This window comes from Crinia signifera, chromosome 6 (assembly GCF_055691185.1).
Source record: "Crinia signifera chromosome 6, ASM5569118v1, whole genome shotgun sequence".
Lineage (NCBI taxonomy): Eukaryota > Metazoa > Chordata > Amphibia > Anura > Myobatrachidae > Crinia > Crinia signifera.
In genome coordinates this window covers 289,011,382-289,038,028 of record NC_139222.1, presented here as the reverse complement: position 1 = coordinate 289,038,028, position 26,647 = coordinate 289,011,382, and the positions used below count along the sequence as shown (strand labels likewise).

The window sequence follows — 26,647 nt, the reverse complement described above, 5'->3', positions numbered from 1 at the left end:
CACTAGAGGGCGCGCCCATACACTCTCTGATGCATGTATAATCTCAGAGGAGAATCCCTGTAACTGCCACTAGAGGGCGTGCCCATACACTCTCTGATGTATGTATAATCTCAGAGGAGAATCCCTGTAACTGCCACTAGAGGGCGCGCCCATACACTCTCTGATGTATATATGTTCTCAGAGGAGGATCCCTGTAACTGCCACTAGAGGGCGCGCCCATACACTCTCTGATGTATGTATGTTCTCAGAGGAGAATCCCAGTAACTGCCACTAGAGGGCGCGCCCATACACTCTCTGATGCATGGATGATCTCAGAGGAGGATCCCTGTAACTGCCACTAGAGGGCGCGCCCACACACAATCTGATGTATATATGTTCTCAGAGGAGGATCCCTGTAACTGCCACTAGAGGGCGCGCCCATACACTCTCTGATGTATATATGTTCTCAGAGGAGGATCCCTGTAACTGCCACTAGAGGGCGCGCCCACACACAATCTGATGTATATATGTTCTCAGAGGAAGAACCATGTAACTGCCACTAGAGGGCGCGCCCATACACTCTCTGATGTATATATGTTCTCAGTGGAGGATCCCTGTAACTGCCACTAGAGGGCGCACCCACACACAATCTGATGTATATATGTTCTCAGAGGAGGATCCCTGTAACTGCCACTGGAGGGCGCGCCATACACTCTCTGATGTATGTATGTTCTCAGAGGAGGATCCCTGTAACTGCCACTAGAGGGCGCGCCCATACACTCTCTGATGTATATATGTTCTCAGAGGAGGATCCCTGTAACTGCCACTAGAGGGCGCGCCCATACACTCTCTGATGTATATATGTTCTCAGAGGAGGATCCCTGTAACTGCCACTAGAGGGCGCGCCCACACACAATCTGATGTATATATGTTCTCAGAGGAAGAACCATGTAACTGCCACTAGAGGGCGCGCCCATACACTCTCTGATGTATATATGTTCTCAGAGGAGGATCCCTGTAACTGCCACTAGAGGGCGCGCCCACACACAATCTGATGTATATATGTTCTCAGAGGAGGATCCCTGTAACTGCCACTGGAGGGCGCGTCATACACTCTCTGATGTATGTATGTTCTCAGAGGAGGATCCCTGTAACTGCCACTAGAGGGCGCGCCCATACACTCTCTGATGTATATATGTTCTCAGAGGAGGATCCCTGTAACTGCCACTAGAGGGCGCGCCCATACACTCTCTGATGTATATATGTTCTCAGAGGAGGATCCCTGTAACTGCCACTAGAGGGCGCGCCCATACACTCTCTGATGCATGTATGTTCTCAGAGGAGGATCCCTGTAACTGCCACTAGAGGGCGCGCCCATACACTCTCTGATGTATGTATGTTCTCAGAGGAGAATCCCAGTAACTGCCACTAGAGGGCACGAATATACACTCTCTGATGCATGTATGTTCTCAGAGGAGGATCCCTGTAACTGCCACTAGAGGGCGTGCCCATACACTCTCTGATGTATGTATGTTCTCAGAGGAGGATCCCTGTAACTGCCACTAGAGGGCGCGCCCATACACTCTCTGATGTATATATATTCTCAGAGGAGGATCCCTGTAACTGCCACTAGAGGGCGCGCCCATACACTCTCTGATGTATATATATTCTCAGAGGAGGATCCCTGTAACTGCCACTAGAGGGCGCGCCCATACACTCTCTGATGTATATATGTTCTCAGAGGAGGATCCCTGTAACTGCCACTGGAGGGCGCGCCCATACACTCTCTGATGTATATATGTTCTCAGAGGAGAATCCCAGTAACTGCCACTAGAGGGCGCGCCCATACACTCTCTGATGTATATATGTTCTCAGAGGAGGATCCCTGTAACTGCCACTAGAGGGCGCGCCCATACACTCTCTGATGTATATATGTTCTCAGAGGAGAATCCCAGTAACTGCCACTAGAGGGCGCGCCCATACACTCTCTGATGTATATATGTTCTCAGAGGAGGATCCCTGTAACTGCCACTAGAGGGCGCGCCCATACACTCTCTGATGTATATATGCTCTCAGAGGAGAATCCCTGTAACTGCCACTAGAGGGCGCGCCCGTACACTCTCTGATGTATGTATGTTCTCAGAGGAGAATCCCTGTAACTGCCACTGGAGGGCGCGCCCATACACTCTCTGATGTATATATGTTCTCAGAGGAGGATCCCTGTAACTGCCACTAGAGGGCGCGCCCATACACTCTCTGATGTATATATGTTCTCAGAGGAGGATCCCTGTAACTGCCACTAGAGGGCGCGCCCATACACTCTCTGATGTATATATGTTCTCAGAGGAAGAACCATGTAACTGCCACTAGAGGGCGGCCCATACACTCTCTGATGTATATATGTTCTCAGAGGAGGATCCCTGTAACTGCCACTAGAGGGCACGCCCACACACAATCTGATGTATATATGTTCTCAGAGGAGGATCCCTGTAACTGCCACTAGAGGGCGCGCCCATACACTCTCTGATGTATATATGTTCTCAGAGGAGGATCCCTGTAACTGCCACTAGAGGGCGCGCCCATACACTCTCTGATGTATATATGTTCTCAGAGGAGGATCCCTGTAACTGCCACTAGAGGGCGCGCCCATACACTCTCTGATGCATGTATGTTCTCAGAGGAGGATCCCTGTAACTGCCACTAGAGGGCGCGCCCATACACTCTCTGATGTATGTATGTTCTCAGAGGAGAATCCCAGTAACTGCCACTAGAGGGCACGAACGTACACTCTCTGATGCATGTATGTTCTCAGAGGAGGATCCCTGTAACTGCCACTAGAGGGCGTGCCCATACACTCTCTGATGTATGTATGTTCTCAGAGGAGGATCCCTGTAACTGCCACTAGAGGGCGCGCCCATACACTCTCTGATGTATATATGTTCTCAGAGGAGGATCCCTGTAACTGCCACTAGAGGGCGCGCCCATACACTCTCTGATGTATATATGTTCTCAGAGGAGGATCCCTGTAACTGCCACTAGAGGGCGCGCCCATACACTCTCTGATGTATATATGTTCTCAGAGGAGGATCCCTGTAACTGCCACTAGAGGGCGCGCCCATACACTCTCTGATGCATGTATGTTCTCAGAGGAGGATCCCTGTAACTGCCACTAGAGGGCGCGCCCATACACTCTCTGATGTATGTATGTTCTCAGAGGAGAATCCCAGTAACTGCCACTAGAGGGCACGAACGTACACTCTCTGATGCATGTATGTTCTCAGAGGAGGATCCCTGTAACTGCCACTAGAGGGCGTGCCCATACACTCTCTGATGTATGTATGTTCTCAGAGGAGGATCCCTGTAACTGCCACTAGAGGGCGCGCCCATACACTCTCTGATGTATATATATTCTCAGAGGAGGATCCCTGTAACTGCCACTAGAGGGCGCGCCCATACACTCTCTGATGTATATATATTCTCAGAGGAGGATCCCTGTAACTGCCACTAGAGGGCGCGCCCATACACTCTCTGATGTATATATGTTCTCAGAGGAGGATCCCTGTAACTGCCACTGGAGGGCGCGCCCATACACTCTCTGATGTATATATGTTCTCAGAGGAGAATCCCAGTAACTGCCACTAGAGGGCGCGCCCATACACTCTCTGATGTATATATGTTCTCAGAGGAGGATCCCTGTAACTGCCACTAGAGGGCGCGCCCATACACTCTCTGATGTATATATGTTCTCAGAGGAGAATCCCAGTAACTGCCACTAGAGGGCGCGCCCGTACACTCTCTGATGTATATATGTTCTCAGAGGAGGATCCCTGTAACTGCCACTAGAGGGCGCGCCCATACACTCTCTGATGTATATATGCTCTCAGAGGAGAATCCCTGTAACTGCCACTAGAGGGCGCGCCCGTACACTCTCTGATGTATGTATGTTCTCAGAGGAGGATCCCTGTAACTGCCACTGGAGGGCGCGCCCATACACTCTCTGATGTATATATGTTCTCAGAGGAGGATCCCTGTAACTGCCACTAGAGGGCGCGCCCATACACTCTCTGATGTATATATGTTCTCAGAGGAGGATCCCTGTAACTGCCACTAGAGGGCGCGCCCATACACTCTCTGATGTATATATGTTCTCAGAGGAGGATCCCTGTAACTGCCACTAGAGGGCGCGCCCATACACTCTCTGATGTATATATGTTCTCAGAGGAGGATCCCTGTAACTGCCACTGGAGGGCGCGCCCATACACTCTCTGATGTATATATGTTCTCAGAGGAGGATCCCTGTAACTGCCACTAGAGGGCGCGCCCATACACACTCTGATGTATATATGTTCTCAGAGGAGGATCCCAGTAACTGCCACTAGAGGGCGCGCCCATACACTCTCTGATGTATATATGTTCTCAGAGGAGGATCCCTGTAACTGCCACTGGAGGGCGCGCCCATACACTCTCTGATGTATATATGTTCTCAGAGGAGGATCCCTGTAACTGCCACTAGAGGGCGCGCCCATACACACTCTGATGTATATATGTTCTCAGAGGAGGATCCCAGTAACTGCCACTAGAGGGCGCGCCCATACACTCTCTGATGTATATATGTTCTCAGAGGAGGATCCCAGTAACTGCCACTAGAGGGCGCGCCCATACACTCTCTGATGTATATATGTTCTCAGAGGAGGATCCCTGTAACTGCCACTGGAGGGCGCGCCCATACACTCTCTGATGTATATATGTTCTCAGAGGAGGATCCCTGTAACTGCCACTAGAGGGCGCGCCCATACACACTCTGATGTATATATGTTCTCAGAGGAGGATCCCAGTAACTGCCACTAGAGGGCGCGCCCATACACTCTCTGATGTATATATGTTCTCAGAGGAGGATCCCAGTAACTGCCACTAGAGGGCGCGCCCATACACTCTCTGATGTATATATGTTCTCAGAGGAGGATCCCTGTAACTGCCACTAGAGGGCGCGCCCACACACAATCTGATGTATATATGTTCTCAGAGGAGGATCCCTGTAACTGCCACTAGAGGGCGCCACCGTATGGCACATCCTGGTACATTGGTACAACAGAGGCACGAAGGTACAAACACTATTTTAGACCTGTTACGGGTCATTCAGGTGATAATATGAAGGTCGACGACTAAAAGTCAACAAGGTTTAGGTCGACACATGAAATAGGTCGACAGGACTAAGGTCCACATGGCCAGATGGTCGACACAAACATTAAGTTGACAATGGGTAGGTCGACAGTCAAAGGTCCAAATGAATTTTCAGCCATGTCGACCTATTTCATGTGTCAACCTAAGCCCTGTAGACATACAGTCGACATAGTGACCGTATTCCGTCACACCTAAATCCTCTGTAGTACCTAACAAACAGGAAGCCGCATCTAACGCTGGAGATGGGAATTGTGGGTAAAGTCACACACAGCAGCACTATAGTGTGTTATATCCGGGCAGAGGGACGGGCAGAGGGACAGGCAGATGGGCAGAGGGACAGGCAGACGGGCAGAGGGACAGGCAGAGGGACGGGCAGAGGGACAGGCAGACGGGCAGAGGGACAGGCAGAGGGACAGGCAGAGGGACAGGCAGAGGGACAGGCAGACGGGCAGAGGGACGGGCAGAGGGACAGGCAGAGGGACAGGCAGAGGGACAGGCAGAGGGACAGGCAGAGGGACAGGCAGACGGGCAGAGGGACAGGCAGACGGGCAGAGGGACAGGCAGAGGGACGGGCAGAGGGACGGGCAGAGGGACAGGCAGATGGGCAGAGGGACAGGCAGACGGGCAGAGGGACGGGCAGAGGGACAGGCAGATGGGCAGAGGGACAGGCAGATGGGCAGAGGGACAGGCAGACGGGCAGAGGGACAGGCAGAGGGACAGGCAGAGGGACGGGCAGAGGGACAGGCAGATGGGCAGAGGGACAGGCAGACGGGCAGAGGGACAGGCAGAGGGACGGGCAGACAGGAAGCCGCATCTAACGCTGGAGATGGGAAATTGTGGGTAAAGTCTTACACAGTACATTACACACAGCAGCACTATAGTGTGTTATATCCATGCAGAGGGACCGGCAGAGGGACAGGCAGACGGGCAGAGGGACAGGCAGACGGGCAGATGGGCAGAGGGACAGGCAGAGGGACAGGCAGATGGGCAGAGGGACAGGCAGACGGGCAGAGGGACAGGCAGAGGGACAGGCAGAGGGACGGGCAGAGGGACGGGCAGAGGGACGGGCAGAGGGACAGGCAGATGGGCAGAGGGACAGGCAGACGGGCAGAGGGACAGGCAGAGGGACAGGCAGAGGGACGGGCAGACAGGAAGCCACATCTAACGCTGGAGATGGGAAATTGTGGGTAAAGTCTTACACAGTACATTACACACAGCAGCACTATAGTGTGTTATATCCATGCAGAGGGACCGGCAGAGGGACAGGCAGACGGGCAGATGGGCAGAGGGACGGGCAGAGGGACGGGCAGACAGAAAGACATAGGCAGAGAGAGAGACAAACAGACAGATACATCGTATGTCAGATTATCCCTTGTGCAGCGTATGTTGCCAGCACTGGAGTATGGGGGGATTCTCCCCGGCAGGTACAATGTCACAGACCGGGCCTCACCTCAGGACGGCGATTAGAGGGGAATATATAGAATCTCCGTCATACACATACATGTGGTCCCAGCTGCATTCCGTGGCAAAGTGATTGAATCGCAGCCTCAGGACGGCATTGGGGCTGGAAGAGAGGAGGGAGAGAAGGTTATATCTCAGCATTACGTTCTCAGCGAAACCTTATTCCCACCCTCCACCGGCATGACACCCACAGAATGACAGCCAGGCATAGAACTAAAGTGATACACCCGGGATGCAGGAGGGGGGAGATGAGCCTGGAGCGGATTGTAAGATTGCGAGCAGGGCCCTCATACCTTTCACTGTCTGTAAATACCCAGTTTGTTGTATCACTGTCTCCTATTGTAAAGCGCAACGGAATACACTGGACTATATAAGAAATAAATAAAATAAATAAATAGAAGGCATCAAAGGACACTGAGGGTCACAGTGTCGTTACCTATTGATCTGGGTCAGGTGGCTCTGTCACTGTGCATACAGGTGTGTCGTTACCTACTGATCTGGGTCAGGTGGCTCTGTCACCGTGCATACAGGTGTGACGTTACCTGTAGATATGGGTCAGGTGGCTCTGTCACCGTGCATACAGGTGTGTCGTTACCTACTGATCTGTGTCAGGTGGCTCGGTCACCGTGCATACAGGTGTGTCGTTACCTACTGATCTGCGCCAGGTGGCTCGGTCACCGTGCATACAGGTGTGTCGTTACCTACTGATCTGCGCCAGGTGGCTCAGTCACTGTGCATACAGGTGTGACGTTACCTACTGATCTGCGTCAGGTGGCTCGGTCACCGTGCATACAGGTGTGTCGTTACCTACTGATCTGCGTCAGGTGGCTCGGTCACCGTGCATACAGGTGTGTCGTTACCTACTGATCTGCGTCAGGTGGCTCGGTCACCGTGCATACAGGTGTGTCGTTACCTACTGATCTGCGTCAGGTGGCTCGGTCACCGTGCATACAGGTGTGTCGTTACCTATAGATCTGGGTCAGGTGGTTCTGTCACCGTGCATACAGGTGTGTCATTACCTACTGATCTGCGTCAGGTGGCTCTGTCACCGTGCATACAGGCGTGTCATTACCTACTGATCTGCGTCAGGTGGCTCTGTCACCGTGCATAGGGTGACAGAGCCAGGCGGTTACTGACGGTAACAGGGAATCCCCTATTAGCCAGGTCCCATGAGACCAGGAACCGCTATCTGCGTACCCAGAGCATAAGGGCAGGAGTCCGATCACAGCAAGTAACCCCTGGCAACAAGCAATAACCCCTGTCAACGAGACTGTAACTCCCGGTACTTGTTTCCTAGCACGGCGCCACAGATTTTAATTGTATGCAATCGGGTCGCAAAAATCGGGCGATCGCATCGCATGCAACGTCAACCCGAAGCGTGGTGAGCGCAGCGAGCCCGCGAGGGGCGGTGGTACGCATCCTCCGGCCTTCTCATACCCCCACTATCCATGTCGGCGTGGAGTTGATGTTATATAGTGCGGCGAGCGCAGAGAGCCACCGAGTCCGAAGCGTGGCGAGCGGACACGCATTACTTCAGACGTTACGCTTCACCTCGCGGGCTCGCTGCGCTCGCCACACTTCGGGTTGACGTTGATCGTGGCGTTGCGTTAACAATAATAGTTGCGTTATAATGGCATGCGATGCGACCGATTTTCAAAGTGCGTTAAAAACGTGGGACTCGACGGGCGCCGTGCTAGGAAACAAGTACCTAACTCCCTGGCAACGAGACTGTAACTCCCTTGCAACGAGACTGTAACTCCCTTGCAATGAGAATGTAACTTCCTGGCAACGAGAATGTAACCCCCTGGAAACAAGCAGTTAACCCCTGGCAACGAGCATGTAACCCCTGGCAAAGAGCATGTAACTTCCTGACAATGAGCATGGCAATGAGCAGATAACTCTTGGCAATAAGCAAGAAACCCTAGGTAAAAAAAACCATAATTAATGTATGGGGGGCACCATAAACATTTTTGTCAGGAGAACACAAACTTTCTAGTAGCGCTGCTGCAGGACATATGCATTATAACAGGGCAATCCAATAACCTCCATTAATCCCTATGCAACAACGCCCCCCAGTGGGCATTTCAGCAAGTACAATACCATTATGTGTCCTTATCATTGTCACACGGAGATTCCTGGGGGTACAATCTACAATACAGAGGGTTCTGCTGGTATTTGGGCATAATGCGAGTTTCCCATGGGCTCTGGGACTGGCGCAGAAGATTGCCGCTTGTCGGTCATTGTCTCATACTCCTGATGCACCATTTCTCAGGTCTAAGCTCCGGTTACCATGGAGAGAAGAGAACACAGTATATAGCTGGTGTCATAGGGCCATATATATACTGTATACAGCACAGGAACTAGTGTCTGTTATCGGGGATCACATGCCCCAGGATGCACCCCCAGATCAGGAAATACTCACTAGCCTTCTATCAGCCATGTGCACTTGGTTTTGTATTTGTAGTTGATGGGTCCGTCCGTCAGGAAGCCGGAGGGCTCGGTCAGCCTGCAAAACAAAGCAAAGCCGGTTATACCACCCAGTAACTCCCGTATACAGTATACGCAGGACCCCCTGCGTGTAACATGGCTACAGCCTGGGGGATACACAGTGACGCCCATATACAGTATACGCAGGACCCCCTGTGTGTAACATGGCTACAGCCTGGGGGATACACAGTAATGCCCGGTCCCGGGACCCCCTGTGTGTAACATGGCTGCAGCCTGGGAAATACACAGTAATGCCCAGTCCTGGGACCCCCTCTGTGTATGATGGCTACAGCCTGGGAGATACACAGTGATGCCTGGTCCCGGGACCCCCTGTGTGTATGATGGTGTCATGGACCCACCGGTCACCTGCTCCGATATGTCAATCTGAGCAGCTCCGGCCGTGACTGGGGTTCACTTTGGACACTCGGGTCCCCTCTTTGAGGTACACTGCCACCAGCCAAAACCTGATTTTAGCGCTTGAAACTGCGCAAGGAGCGGCTTGGCTCGCACCTGACCACACAATGCCGTATAAAAATGGTAACGTTGTAGTGTTCTCTTCTGAGGCTAATGAGTCTTAAGAACAAAGAATCAGAGACTGGAAATATGTATTATTTATTCCTAGAAATACTACAGAGCTTTAAGGGATAAAAATGGTTACAAGATAGTACAATGATTTTAAAAGCACACACAAGATAAATACAATTCAGAAATAAAAGGGTATAAAAGAAATTACAGAACTGTATCTTACACGTAAATACAAATTCTGGCATGGGGGGGGGGGGGGGTCGCCACAAAAAAATCAATGGTCGCTTCCAGCTTCGATGCTGATCCCCAAGAAGTACAACTAGGTATTCAAAGGTACAGAGGTTTTATCTGCAGCCTCCCTCATCCATCCCACCCTTGGGATTTTTAACCCCTTCTCTTGCTGATCACTAGGGGATGTCCATAGATATGGGACCTTTCACATGAAGAATTTGTCTGTCGTTTCCAAAGGGATTGATAACTGGCAGGCTTCACTGATAAGAGGTCTAACTGGGTGGGGGAGACTGTCCTCTCTTCTGGGCCACGGTTTATGAGGGGTCTCAGATCTTTATCTGGCATCCTACCTTCAAAGGATTTCTACAGATGGTCAATCTGAGAGAATACAGACCTCAAACTCCCTGGGTCACCTACAGGTTACCCACATACTACAAGACATTTCCTGATTCCAAACATAATAATCACAGGAGACATAACTTTACAACAATATCAGACAACCATTAATCTCACATAACAATAATAACGGGAGGCATACTTTAATTTGATCGGTCACCTGATCTGATCGTTACAGATGGCTACAGCCTGGGGGATACACAGTAACGCCCGGTCCCCGGACCCCCTCTGTGTATGATGGCTACAGCCTGGGGATACACAGTAACGCCCGGTCCCCGGACCCCCTGTGTGTAACATGGCTGCAGCCTGGGGGATACACAGTGACGCCTGGTCCCCGGACCCCCTGTGTGTAACATGGCTGCAGCCTGGGGGATACACAGTAACGCCCGGTCCCCGGACCCCCTGTGTGTAACATGGCTGCAGCCTGGGGGATACACAGTAACGCCTGGTCCCCGGACCCCCTGTGTGTAACATAGCTGCAGCCTGGGGGATACACAGTAACGCCCGGTCCCCGGACCCCCTGTGTGTAACATGGCTACAGCCTGGGGGATACACAGTAACGCCCGGTCCCCGGACCCCCTGTGTGTAACATGGCTGCAGCCTGGGGGATACACAGTAACGCCTGGTCCCCGGACCCCCTGTGTGTAACATGGCTGCAGCCTGGGGGATACACAGTAACGCCCGGTCCCCGGACCCCCTGTGTGTAACATGGCTGCAGCCTGGGGGATACACAGTAACGCCCGGTCCCCGGACCCCCCTGTGTGTAACATGGCTGCAGCCTGGGGGATACACAGTAACGCCCGGTCCCCGGACCCCTGTGTGTAACATGGCTGCAGCCTGGGGGATACACAGTAACGCCCGGTCCCCGGACCCCCTGTGTGTAACATGGCTACAGCCTGGGGGATACACAGTAACGCCTGGTCCCGGGACCCCCTGTGTGTAACATGGCTGCAGCCTGGGGGGTACACAGTAACGCCCGGTCCCCGGACCCCCTGTGTGTAACATGGCTGCAGCCTGGGGGATACACAGTAACGCCCGGTCCCCGGACCCCCCTGTGTGTAACATGGCTGCAGCCTGGGGGATACTCAGTAACGCCCGGTCCCAGGACCCCCTGTGTGTAACATGGCTGCAGCCTGGGGGATACACAGTAACGCCCGGTCCCGGACCCCCTGTGTGTAACATGGCTGCAGCCTGGGGGATACACAGTGACGCCTGGTCCCCGGACCCCCTGTGTGTAACATGGCTGCAGCCTGGGGGATACACAGTAACGCCCGGTCCCCGGACCCCCTCTGTGTATGATGGCTGCAGCCTGGGGGATACACAGTAACGCCCGGTCCCAGGACGCCCTGTGTGTAACATGGCTGCAGCCTGGGGGATACACAGTAACGCCTGGTCCCCGGACCCCCTGTGTGTAACATGGCTGCAGCCTGGGGGATACACAGTAACGCCCGGTCCCAGGACCCCCTCTGTGTATGATGGCTACAGCCTGGGGGATACACAGTAACGCCCGGTCTCGGGACCCACTGTGTGTAACATGGCTGCAGCCTGGGGGATACACAGTAACGCCCGGTCCCGGGACCCCCTGTGTGTAACATGGCTACAGCCTGGGGGATACACAGTAACGCCCGGTCCCCGGACCCCCTCTGTGTATAATGGCTACAGCCTGGGGGATACACAGTAACGCCCGGTCCCGGGACCCACTGTGTGTAACATGGCTGCAGCCTGGGGGATACACAGTAACGCCCGGTCCCGGGACCCACTGTGTGTAACATGGCTGCAGCCTGGGGGATACACAGTAACGCCCGGTCCCGGGACCCCCTGTGTGTAACATGGCTACAGCCTGGGGGATACACAGTAACGCCCGGTACCCGGACCCCCTGTGTGTAACATGGCTGCAGCCTGGGGGATACACAGTAATGCCCAGTCCCGGGACCCCCTGTGTGTAACATGGCTACAGCCTGGGGGATACACAGTAACGCCCGGTCCCCGGACCCCCTGTGTGTAACATGGCTGCAGCCTGGGGGATACACAGTAACGCCCGGTCCCGGGACCCCCTGTGTGTAACATGGCTGCAGCCTGGGGGATACACAGTAACGCCCGGTCCCCGGACCCCCTGTGTGTAACATGGCTGCAGCCTGGGGGATACACAGTAACGCCCGGTCCCCGGACCCCCTGTGTGTAACATGGCTACAGCCTGGGGGATACACAGTAATGCCCAGTCCCGGGACCCCCTGTGAGTAACATGGCTGCAGCCTGGGGGATAAACAGTAACGCCCGGTGCCGGGACCCCCTGTGTGTAACATGGCTGCAGCCTGGGGGATACACAGTAACGCCCAGTCCCGGGACCCACTGTGTGTAACATGGCTGCAGCCTGGGAGATACACAGTAACGCCCGGTCCCGGGACCCACTGTGTGTAACATGGCTGCAGCCTAGGGGATACACAGTAACGCCTGGTCCCGGGACCCCCTGTGTGTAACATGGCTGCAGCCTGGGGGATACACAGTAACGCCCGGTCCCGGGACCCACTGTGTGTAACATGGCTGCAGCCTGGGAGATACACAGTAACGCCCGGTCCCGGGACCCACTGTGTGTAACATGGCTGCAGCCTGGGGGATACACAGTAACGCCTGGTCCCGGGACCCCCTGTGTGTAACATGGCTGCAGCCTGGGGGATACACAGTAACGCCCGGTCCCGGGACCCACTGTGTGTAACATGGCTGCAGCCTGGGGGATACACAGTAACGCCTGGTCCCCGGACCCCCTGTGTGTAACATGGCTGCAGCCTGGGGGATACACAGTAACGCCTGGTCCCCGGACCCCCTGTGTGTAACATGGCTGCAGCCTGGGGGATACACAGTAACGCCTGGTCCCCGGACCCCTGTGTGTAACATGGCTGCAGCCTGGGGGATACACAGTAACGCCCGGTCCCGGGACCCCCAGTGTGTAACATGGCTGCAGCCTGGGGGATACACAGTAACGCCCGGTCCCGGGACCCCCTCTGTGTATGATGGCTGCAGCCTGGGGGATACACAGTAACGCCTGGTCCCCGGACCCCCTGTGTGTAACATGGCTGCAGCCTGGGGGATACACAGTAACGACCGGTCCCCGGACCCCTGTGTGTAACATGGCTGCAGCCTGGGAGATACACAGTAACGCCTGGTCCCGGGACCCCCTGTGTGTAACATGGCTACAGCCTGGGGGATACACAGTAACGCCCGGTCCCCTGACCCCTGTGTGTAACATGGCTGCAGCCTGGGGGATACACAGTAACGCCCGGTCCCGGGACCCCCTGTGTGTAACATGGCTACAGCCTGGGGGATACACAGTAATGCCCAGTCCCGGGACCCCCTGTGTGTAATATGGCTGCAGCCTGGGGGATACACAGTAACGCCCGGTCCCCGGACCCCCTCTGTGTATGATGGCTGCAGCCTGGGGGATACACAGTAACGCCCGGTCCCCGGACCCCCTCTGTGTATAATGGCTACAGCCTGGGGGATACACAGTAACGCCCGGTCCCCGGACCCCCTCTGTGTATGATGGCTACAGCCTGGGGGATACACAGTAACGCCCGGTCCCCGGACCCCCTGTGTGTAACATGGCTGCAGCCTGGGGGATACACAGTAACGCCTGGTCCCCGGACCCCCTGTGTGTAACATAGCTGCAGCCTGGGGGATACACAGTAACGCCCGGTCCCCGGACCCCCTGTGTGTAACATGGCTACAGCCTGGGGGATACACAGTAACGCCCGGTCCCCGGACCCCCTGTGTGTAACATGGCTGCAGCCTGGGGGATACACAGTAACGCCTGGTCCCCGGACCCCCTGTGTGTAACATGGCTGCAGCCTGGGGGATACACAGTAACGCCCGGTCCCCGGACCCCCTGTGTGTAACATGGCTGCAGCCTGGGGGATACACAGTAACGCCCGGTCCCCGGACCCCCTGTGTGTAACATGGCTGCAGCCTGGGGGATACACAGTAACGCCCGGTCCCCGGACCCCTGTGTGTAACATGGCTGCAGCCTGGGGGATACACAGTAACGCCCGGTCCCCGGACCCCCTGTGTGTAACATGGCTACAGCCTAGGGGATACACAGTAACGCCCGGTCCCCGGACCCCCTGTGTGTAACATGGCTGCAGCCTGGGGGATACACAGTAACGCCTGGTCCCCGGACCCCCTGTGTGTAACATGGCTGCAGCCTGGGGGATACACAGTAACGCCTGGTCCCGGGACCCCCTGTGTGTAACATGGCTGCAGCCTAGGGGATACACAGTAACGCCCGGTCCCCGGACCCCCTCTGTGTATGATGGCTACAGCCTGGGGGATACACAGTAACGCCCGGTCCCCGGACCCCCTGTGTGTAACATGGCTGCAGCCTGGGGGATACACAGTAACGCCTGGTCCCCGGACCCCCTGTGTGTAACATGGCTGCAGCCTGGGGGATACACAGTAACGCCCGGTCCCCGGACCCCCTGTGTGTAACATGGCTGCAGCCTGGGGGATACACAGTAACGCCTGGTCCCCGGACCCCCTGTGTGTAACATGGCTGCAGCATGGGGGATACACAGTAACGCCCGGTCCCCGGACCCCCTGTGTGTAACATGGCTGCAGCCTGGGGGATACACAGTAACGCCCGGTCCCCGGACCCCTGTGTGTAACATGGCTGCAGCCTGGGGGATACACAGTAACGCCCGGTCCCCGGACCCCCTGTGTGTAACATGGCTACAGCCTGGGGGATACACAGTAACGCCCGGTCCCCGGACCCCCTGTGTGTAACATGGCTGCAGCCTGGGGGATACACAGTAACGCCTGGTCCCCGGACCCCCTGTGTGTAACATGGCTGCAGCCTGGGGGATACACAGTAACGCCTGGTCCCCGGACCCCCTGTGTGTAACATGGCTGCAGCCTGGGGGATACACAGTAACGCCCGGTCCCGGGACCCCCTGTGTGTAACATGGCTGCAGCCTGGGGGATACACAGTAACGCCCGGTCCCGGGACCCCCTGTAAGTAACATGGCTGCAGCCTGGGGGATACACAGTAACGCCTGGTCCCCGGACCCCCTGTGTGTAACATGGCTGCAGCCTGGGGGATACACAGTAACGCCTGGTCCCGGGACCCCCTGTGTGTAACATGGCTGCAGCCTGGGGGATACACAGTAACGCCCGGTCCCCGGACCCCCTCTGTGTATGATGGCTACAGCCTGGGGGATACACAGTAATGCCCGGTCCCGGGACCCCCTGTGTGTAACATGGCTGCAGCCTGGGGGATACACAGTTACGCCCGGTCCCGGGACCCCCTGTGTGTAACATGGCTGCAGCCTGGGGGATACACAGTAACGCCCGGTCCCGGGACCCCCTGTGTGTAACATGGCTGCAGCCTGGGGGATACACAGTAACGCCCGGTCCCGGGACCCCCTGTGTGTAACATGGCTACAGCCTGGGGGATACACAGTGACGCCTGGTCCCGGGACCCCCTGTGTGTAACATGGCTACAGCCTGGGGGATACACAGTGACGCCTGGTCCCGGGACTCCCTGTGTGTAACATGGCTGCAGCCTGGGGGATACACAGTAACGCCCGGTCCCCGGACCCCCTCTGTGTATGATGGCTACAGCCTGGGGGATACACAGTAACGCCCGGTCCCCGGACCCCCTGTGTGTAACATGGCTGCAGCCTGGGGGATACACAGTAACGCCTGGTCCCCGGACCCCCTGTGTGTAACATGGCTGCAGCCTGGGGGATACACAGTAACGCCCGGTCCCCGGACCCCCTGTGTGTAACATGGCTGCAGCCTGGGGGATACACAGTAACGCCTGGTCCCCGGACCCCCTGTGTGTAACATGGCTGCAGCCTGGGGGATACACAGTAACGCCCGGTCCCCGGACCCCCTGTGTGTAACATGGCTGCAGCCTGGGGGATACACAGTAACGCCCGGTCCCCGGACCCCTGTGTGTAACATGGCTGCAGCCTGGGGGATACACAGTAACGCCCGGTCCCCGGACCCCCTGTGTGTAACATGGCTACAGCCTGGGGGATACACAGTAACGCCCGGTCCCCGGACCCCCTGTGTGTAACATGGCTGCAGCCTGGGGGATACACAGTAACGCCTGGTCCCCGGACCCCCTGTGTGTAACATGGCTGCAGCCTGGGGGATACACAGTAACGCCTGGTCCCCGGACCCCCTGTGTGTAACATGGCTGCAGCCTGGGGGATACACAGTAACGCCCGGTCCCGGGACCCCCTGTGTGTAACATGGCTGCAGCCTGGGGGATACACAGTAACGCCCGGTCCCGGGACCCCCTGTAAGTAACATGGCTGCAGCCTGGGGGATACACAGTAACGCCTGGTCCCCGGACCCCCTGTGTGTAACATGGCTGCAGCCTGGGGGATACACAGTAACGCCTGGTCCCGGGACCCCCTGTGTGTAACATGACTGCAGCCTGGGGGATACACAGTAACGCCCGGTCCCCGGACCCCCTCTGTGTATGATGGCTACAGCCTGGGGGATACACAGTAATGCCCGGTCCCGGGACCCCCTGTGTGTAACATGGCTGCAGCCTGGGGGATACACAGTAACGCCCGGTCCCGGGACCCCCTGTGTGTAACATGGCTGCAGCCTGGGGGATACACAGTAACGCCCGGTCCCGGGACCCCCTGTGTGTAACATGGCTGCAGCCTGGGGGATACACAGTAACGCCCGGTCCCGGGACCCCCTGTGTGTAACATGGCTACAGCCTGGGGGATACACAGTGACGCCTGGTCCCGGGACCCCCTGTGTGTAACATGGCTACAGCCTGGGGGATACACAGTGACGCCTGGTCCCGGGACTCCCTGTGTGTAACATGGCTGCAGCCTGGGGGATACACAGTAACGCCTGGTTTCATGTCATAGACTGGGTTTGAAAAATGACAAGTAGGCTCTGATTGGCTGGAGGTTTATCACTCTCCTTTTTATCACTTTTCAAGGCTTAACACATCTTGCCCAAAGCGATATATATATAGCATACTTGCCTACTTTTGAAAACTAGTTTCAGGGAGATTATAGTAAGTAGCAGAATTTTGCACAGTGCCCATTGAGGGGGCGTGCCATGCTCCACCCAGAGGGTGTGTCCAGTTCTATATATGGAGAGATTGTGAAAAGAGATGATAAACGTGGCAGCTAGAAGCGTGGGTGTGTACTGCTACACCTGAGAGGAATCTTGTAAAATGACTTATATCCAAATGTAGATGATCCCCAAAGCAGTTAGTAAGAGCAACTATACTTGGTAAAGTGCTGGGAAATGGCGCTGATGATTCAGTGTAAATGTATCTGTTTCTCATTCCTTTTTCCCCCCAGAAATGTAACAGTGTAATGTGAGCTAGGTGACATGAGGGAGATTGCTAGACTAATGAGGGAGAGAGGGAGATTGCTGCTATGCCAGGGAGTCTCCTGCAGAATGCAGGAGGGGAGGTAACTATGATGTAACAGTGTAATGTGGGCTAGGTGACATGAGGGAGATTGCTAGACTAATGAGTGAGAGAGGGAGATTGCTGCTATGTCAGGGAGTCATCTGCAGAATGCAGGAGGGGAGGTAACTATGATGTAACAGTGTAATGTGGGCTAGGTGACATAAGGGAGAGTGCTAGACTAATGAAGGAGAGAGGGAGATTGCTGCTATTTCAGGGAGTCTCCTGCAGAATGCAGGAGGGGAGGTAACTATGATGTAACAGTGTAATGTGGGCTAGGTGACATGAGGGAGATTGCTAGACTAATGAGGTAGAGAGGGAGATTGCTGCTATGTCAGGGAGTCTCCTGCAGAATGCAGGAGGGGAGGTAACTATGGTGTAACAGTATAATGTGGGCTAGGTGACATGAGGGAGATTGCTAGACTAATGAGGGAGACAGGGAGATTGCTGCTATTTCAGGGAGTCTCCTGCAGAATGCAGGAGGGGAGGTGACTACGATGTAACAGTGTAATGTAAGCTAGGTGACATAAGGGAGATTGCTAGACTAATGAGAGAGAGATGGAGATTGCTGCTATGTCAGGGAGTCTTCTGCAGAATGCAGGAGGGGAGATAACTACGGTGTAACAGTGTAATGTGGGCTAGGTGACATGAGGGAGATTGCTAGACTAATGAGGGAGAGAGGGAGATTGCTGCTATTTCAGGGAGTCTCTTGCAGAATGCAGGAGGGGAGGTAACTATGATGTAACAGTGTAATGTGGGCTAGGTGACATAAGGGAGAGTGCTAGACTAATGAGGGAGAGAGGGAGATTGCTGCTATGTCAGGGAGTCTCCTGTAGAATGCAGGAGGGGAGGTAACTATGATGTAACAGTGTAATGTGGGCTACGTGACCTGAGGGAGATTGCTAGACTAATGAGGGAGAGAGGGAGATTGCTGCTATGTCAGGGAGTCTCCTGCAGAATGCAGGTGAGGAGGTAACTATGATGTAACAGTGTAATGTGGGCTAGGTGACATAAGGGAGAGTGCTAGACTAATGAAGGAGAGAGGGAGATTGCTGCTATTTCAGGGAGTCTCCTGCAGAATGCAGGAGGGGAGGTGACTACAATGTAACAGTGTAATGTGAGCTAGGTAACATGAGGGAGATTGCTGGACTAATGAGGTAGAGAGGGAGATTGCTGCTATGTCAGGGAGTCTCCTGCAGAATGCAGGAGGGGAGGTAACTATGGTGTAACAGTGTAATGTGGGCTAGGTGACATGAGGGAGATTGCTAGACTAATGAGGGAGAGAGGGAGATTGCTGCTATGTCAGAGGGTCTCCTGCAGAATGCAGGAGGGGAGGTGACTACGATGTAACAGTGTAATGTGAGCTAGGTGACATGAGGGAGATTGCTAGACTAATGAGAGAGAGAGATGGAGATTGCTGCTATGTCAGGGAGTCTTCTGCAGAATGCAGGAGGGGAGATAACTACGGTGTAACAGTGTAATGTGGGCTAGGTGACATGAGGGAGATTGCTAGACTAATGAGGGAGAGAGGGAGATAGCTGCTATTTCAGGGAGTCTCCTGCAGAATGCAGGAGGGGAGGTGACTACAATGTAACAGTGTAATGTGAGCTAGGTAACATGAGGGAGATTGCTAGACTAATGAGGGAGATTGCTGCTATGTCCGGGAGTCTACTGCAGAATGCAAGAGGGGAGGTAACTATGGCAGTGGTTCCCAAACTGTGTGCCGTGGCACCCTGGGGTGCCTTGGGGGACTTGCAGGGGTGCCCTGGGTTGATGGTCCAGGATCAATTCAAGTTATTTATATCCAATATAATAGTCAAATTATGGACAAACAGAAGTACATTTTGTCAATTACAACATAAGTGATCCTAAGGATGAGATGCAAACATAAATTATTCAATTTAATATTTGTTTCTGACTTTCTCAATGAGAAACCTTTAGCCTAGGGGTGCCGCGAAAAAAATTCTGATGCTTCAGGGTGCCGTGAGTCAAAAAAGTTTGGGAACCCCTGAACTATGGTGTAATAGTGTAATGTGGGCTAGGTGACATGAGGGAGATTGCTAGACTAATGAGGGAGAGAGGGAGATTGCTGCTCTGTCAGGGAGTCTCCTGAAGAATGCAGGAGGGGAGGTAACTATGATGTAACAGTGTAATGTGGGCTAGGTGACATGAGGGAGATTGCTAGACTAATTATGGAGAGAGGGAGATTGCTGCTATGTCAGGGAGTCTCCTGCAGAATGCAGGAGGGGAGGTAACTATGGTGTAACAGTGTAATTTGGACTAGGTGACATGGGGGGAGATTGCTAGACTGATGAGGGAGATAGGGAGATTGCTGCTATGTCAGGGAGTCTCCAGAATGCAGGAGGGTAGGCAACTATGCTATATATATATATATATATATATATATATATATATATATATATATATATATATATATATGCACATATACATATATACATACACACATATACATGTATACATAGTACATACATAGACACTAAATATTGCTAGACGAAACAGAAGACCATTAGTGGCTGTTATCAGCTTGAGGCTCATTAACACTTTTGCAGCAAAAAAAATATTATTCTTTAATTTCCTCCACGTGACGTCAGGGTCACACAAAGTGACTGGAGGAAGGTAACTCGCCAACCTCTGTGTTTGTTGAACTGATTTATTCACTGCAGTGGTCAGGCCACAATAACTCCGCCAGGAGGGAGATGCCCCCTGACCTCAGGGCAGTGTGCCCCCAGGCTGGCACCAGTCCTAGACAAGCATTCCCCAGTGACAGAGGAGCTATACATATCGGCCCAGATAAACCCCCTTCCTCACAGCGACACTCTGTACCACAGGGAGACGTACAGCACAATACACCGCTGCTACTGTGCCACCGAGCAGAGAGACGTACAGCACAATACACCGCTGCTACTGTGCCACCGAGCAGGGAGACGTACAGCACAATACACCGCTGCTACTGTGCCACCGAGCAGGGAGACGTACAGCACAATACACCGCTGCTACTGTACCACCGAGCAGGGAGACGTACAGCACAATACACTGCTGCTACTGCACCATCGAGCAGGGAGACGTACAGCACAATACACCGCTACCACTGTACCACCGAGCAGGGAGACGTACAGCACAATACACCGCTGCCACTGTACCACAGGGAGACGTACAGCACAATACACCGCTGCTACTAAGCCACCGAGCAGGGAGACGTACAGCACAATACACCGCTGCTACTGTGCCACCGAGCAGGGGGATGTACAGTACAATACACCGCTGTCACTGTGCCACCGAGCAGGGAGACGTACAGCACAATACAACGCTGACACTGTACCACCGAGCAGGGAAACGTACAGCACAATACACCGCTGCTACTGTACCACCGAGCAGGGAGACGTATAGTACAATACACCGCTGCTCCTGTGCCACCGAGCAGGGAGACGTACAGCACAATACACCACTGCTACTGTACCACCGAGCAGGGAGACGTATAGTACAATACACCGCTGCTCCTGTGCCACCGAACAGGGAGACGTACAGCACAATACACCGCTGACACTGTACCATCGAGCAGGGAGACGTACAGCACAATACACCGCTGCTACTGTACCACCGAGCAGGGAGACGTATAGTACAATACACGCTGCTCCTGTGCCACCGAGCAGGGAGACGTACAGCACAATACACCACTGCTACTGTACCACCGAGCAGGGAGACGTACAGCACAATACACCGCTGCTACTGTACCACCGAGCAGGGAGACGTACAGCACAATACACCGCTGCTACTGTACCACCGAGCAGGGAGACGTACAGCACAATACACCGCTGCTACTGTACCACCGAGCAGGGAGACGTACAGCACAATACACTGCTGCTAATGTGCCACCGAGCAGGGAGACGTACAGCACAGTACACAGCTGCTACTGTGCCACCGAGCAGAGAGACGTACAGCACAATATACCGCTGCTACTGTACCACCGAGCAGGGAGACGTACAGCACAACACACCGCTGCTACTGTGCCACCGAGTAGGGAGATGTACAGCACAATACACCGCTACCACTGTACCACCGAGCAGGGAGACGTACAGCACAATACACCGCTGCTACTGTACCACCGAGCAGGGAGACGTACAGCACAATACACCGCTGCTACTGTGCCACCGAGCAGGCAGACGTACAGCACAATACACCGCTGCTACTGTACCACCGAGCAGGGAGACGTACAGCACAATACACCGCTGATACTGTGCCACCGAGCAGGGAGACATACAGCACAATACACCGCTGTCATTGTGCCACCGAGCAGGGAGACGTACAGCACAATACACCGCTACCACTGTACCACCGAGCAGGGAGACGTACAGCACAATACACCGCTGCTACTGTGCCACCGAGCAGGGAGACGTCCAGCACAATACACCGCTGCTACTGTACCACCGAGCAGGGAGACGTACAGCACAATACACCGCTGCACCACCAAGCAGGGAGACGTACAGCACAATACACTGCTGCCACTGTACCACCGAGCAGGGAGACGTACAGCACAATACACCGCTGTTACTGTGCCACCGAGCAGGGAGACGTACAGCACAATACACCGCTGACACTGTACCACCGAGCAGGGAGACGTACAGCACAATACACCACTGCTACTGTACCACCGAGCAGGGAGACGTATAGTACAATACACCGCTGCTACTGTACCACCGAGCAGGGAGACGTACAGCACAATACACCGCTGCTACTGTACCACCGAGCAGGGAGACGTATAGTACAATACACCGCTGCTCCTGTGCCACAGAGCAGGGAGACGTACAGCACAATACACCGCTGCTACTGCACCACCGAGCAGGGAGACGTACAGCACAATACACCGCTGCTGCTGTACCACCGAGCAGGGAGACGTACAGCACAATACACCGCTGCTACTGTAACACCGAGCAGGGAGACGTACAGCACAATACACCGCTGCTACTGTGCCACCGAGCAGGGAGACGTACAGCACAATACACCGCTGCTACTGTACCACCGAGCAGGGAGACGTACAGCACAATACACCGCTGCTACTGTACCACCGAGCAGGGAGACGTACAGCACAATACACTGCTGCTAATGTGCCACCGAGCAGGAAGACGTACAGCACAGTACACAGCTGCTACTGTGCCACCGAGCAGAGAGACGTACAGCACAATATACCGCTGCTACTGTACCACCGAGCAGGGAGACGTACAGCACAACACACAGCTGCTACTGTGCCACCGAGTAGGGAGATGTACAGCACAATACACCGCTACCACTGTACCACCGAGCAGGGAGACGTACAGCACAATACACCGCTGCTACTGTACCACCGAGCAGGGAGACGAACAGCACAACACACCGCTGCTACTGTGCCACCGAGCAGGCAGACGTACAGCACAATACACCGCTGCTACTGTACCACCGAGCAGGGAGACGTACAGCACAATACACCGCTGATACTGTGCCACCGAGCAGGGAGACATACAGCACAATACACCGCTATCACTGTGCCACCGAGCAGGGAGACGTACAGCACAGTACACCGCTGCTACTGTGCCACCGAGCAGGGAGACGTCCAACACAATACACCGCTGCTACTGTACCACCGAGCAGGGAGACGTACAGCACAATACACCGCTGCCGCTGTACCACCGAGCAGGGAGACGTACAGCACAATACACTGCTGCCACTGTACCACCGAGCAGGGAGACGTACAGCACAATACACTGCTGCCACTGTGCCACCGAGCAGGGAGACGTACAGCACAATACACCGCTGCCACTGTACCACCGAGCAGGGAGACGTACAGCACAATACACCGCTGCTACTGTGCCACCGAGCAGGGAGACGTACAGCACAATACACCGCTGCCACTGTGCCATCGAGCAGGGAGACGTACAGCACAACACACCGCTGCTACTGTGCCACCGAGCAGGGAGACGTACAGCACAATACACCGCTGCTACTGTGCCACCGAGCAGGCAGACGTACAGCACAATACACCGCTGCTACTGTACCACCGAGCAGGGAGACGTACAGCACAATACACCGCTGCCGCTGTACCACCGAGCAGGGAGACGTACAGCACAATACACTGCTGCCACTGTACCACCGAGCAGGGAGACGTACAGCACAATACACTGCTGCTACTGTGCCACCGAGCAGGGAGACGTACAGCACAATACACCGCTGCCACTGTACCACCGAGCAGGGAGACGTACAGCACAATACACCGCTGCTACTGTGCCACCGAGCAGGGAGACATACAGCACAATACACCGCTGCCACTGTGCCATCGAGCAGGGAGACGTACAGCACAACACACCGCTGCTACTGTGCCACCGAGCAGGGAGACGTACAGCACAATACACCGCTGCCACTGTGCCATCGAGCAGGGAGACGTACAGCACAACACACCGCTGCTACTGTGCCACCGAGCAGGGAGACGTACAGCACAATACACCGCTACCACTGTACCACCAAGCAGGGAGACGTACAGCACAATACGCCGCTGCTACTGTGCCACCGAGCAGGGAGACGTACAGCACAATACACCGCTACCACTGTACCACCAAGCAGGGAGACGTACAGCACAATACACCGCTACCACTGTACCACCGAGTAGGGAGACGTACAGTACAACACACCGCTGCTACTGTACCACTGAGCAGGGAGACGTACAGCACAATACACCGCTGCTACTGTACCACCGAGCAGGGAGATGTACAGCACAATACACCGCTGCCACTGTGACACCGAGCAGGGAGACGTACAGCACAATACACCGCTGACAGTGTACCACCGAGCAGGGAGACGTATAGTACAATACACCGCTGCTACTGTACCACCGAGCAGGGAGACGTACAGCACAATACACCGCTGCTACTGTACCACCGAGCAGGGAGACGTACAGCACAATACACCGCTGTCACTCTGCTACCGAGCAGGGAGACGTACAGCACAATACACCGCTGCCACTGTACCACCGAGCAGGGAGACGTACAGTACAATACACCGCTGTCACTGTGCCACTGAGCAGAAAGACGTACAGCACAATATACCGCTGCTACTGTACCACCGAGCAGGGAGACGTACAGCACAACACACCGCTGCTACTGTGCCACCGAGTAGGGAGACGTACAGCACAACACACCGCTGCTACTGTGCCACCGAGCAGGCAGACGTACAGCACAATACACCGCTGCTACTGTACCACCGAGCAGGGAGATGTACAGCACAATACACCGCTACCACTGTACCACCGAGCAGGGAGACGTACAGCACAATACACCGCTGCTACTGTACCACCGAGCAGGGAGACGTACAGCACAACACACCGCTGCTACTGTGCCACCGAGCAGGCAGACGTACAGCACAATACACCGCTGCTACTGTACCACCGAGCAGGGAGACGTACAGTACAATACACCGCTGCCACTGTACCACCGAGCAGAGAGACGTACAGTACAATACACCGCTGCTACTGTACGACCGAGCAGGGAGACGTACAGCACAATACACCGCTACCACTGTACCACCGAGCAGGGAGACGTATAGTACAATACACCGCTGCTCCTGTGCCACCGAGCAGGGAGACGTACAGCACAATACACCGCTGCTACTGTACCACCGAGCAGGGAGACGTACAGCACAATACACCGCTGCCGCTGTACCACCGAGCAGGGAGACGTACAGCACAATACACTGCTGCTACTGTGCCACCGAGCAGGGAGACGTACAGCACAATACACCGCTGCCACTGTACCACCGAGCAGGGAGACGTACAGCACAATACACCGCTGCCACTGTGACACCGAGCAGGGAGACGTACAGCACAATACACCGCTGACAGTGTACCACCGAGCAGGGAGACGTATAGTACAATAGACCGCTGCTCCTGTGCCACCGAACAGGGAGACGTACAGCACAATACACCGCTGCTACTGTACCACCCAGCAGGGAGACGTACAGCACAATACACCGCTGCTACTGTATCACCGAGCAGGGAGACGTACAGCACAATACACCGCTGCTACTGTACCACCGAGCAGGTAGACGTACAGCACAATACACCGCTGCTACTGTACCACCGAGCAGGGAGACGTACAGCACAACACACCGCTGCTACTGTGCCACCGAGCAGGGAGACGTACAGCACAATACACCGCTACCACTGTACTACCGAGCAGGGAGATGTACAGCACAGTACACAGCTGCTACTGTGACACCGAGCAGGGAGACGTACAGCACAATACACGGCTGACAGTGTACCACCGAGCAGGGAGAGTACCCGTTATCCGAATTATTCTGAAAACCATACATTCCAGAAAGTGAAAAAAAAAACATTTTTTTTTACTAAAAACTTACTGGGGACATGATATGTAACTGGCACTACTGGGGACATGATATGTTACTGACACTACTGGGGACATGATGTGTAAGTGGCACTACTGGGGACATGATATGTAAGTGGCACTACTGGGGACATGATATGTAAGTGGCACTACTGGGGACATGATATGTAACTGGCACTACTGGGGACATGATATGTAACTGGCACTACTGGGGACATGATGTGCAAGAGGCACTACTGGGGACATGATATGTAACTGGCACTACTGGGGACATGATGTGTAAGTGGCACTACTGGGGATAGTGTTCCCGCTAGGCTGTTTTAGCGGGGCGCTGCGCCCTGCCCGATTTTTAAAGGGCAAAATGCGCCCTGCCCGTCTCGCAGCGCCCCGCAAAAACAGCCTCACGGGGAAGCCCAGCGTCGCCGTTGACGGCGATGCCTGGCGCTTCCCCGGCAGCACAGTGTATTCGGAGGGGCCGGGCCCGCCCCCTTTGATGACTGTGGCGGCCGGGCCCGCCCCCTTTGATGACATCGGCGGCCCAAGCATGCCTCTCATTACGGCG

The 26,647-nt window shown here is 54.8% G+C and overlaps 1 protein-coding gene across 1 annotated transcript in view; it reads right to left on the bottom strand.

The window, feature by feature from the left end:
- The window catches only part of ATRNL1 (attractin like 1), a 656,009-nt gene that overhangs the window by 563,142 nt on the left and 66,220 nt on the right, over positions 1-26,647 (bottom strand). The window contains exons 3-4 of the mRNA XM_083149894.1: positions 9,044-9,127; positions 6,611-6,724 (exon numbers count right to left, since the gene is read on the bottom strand). Of these exons, the coding sequence (XP_083006020.1) occupies positions 6,611-6,724; positions 9,044-9,127 (198 nt within the window). The remainder of the gene's footprint in view (positions 1-6,610; positions 6,725-9,043; positions 9,128-26,647) is intronic.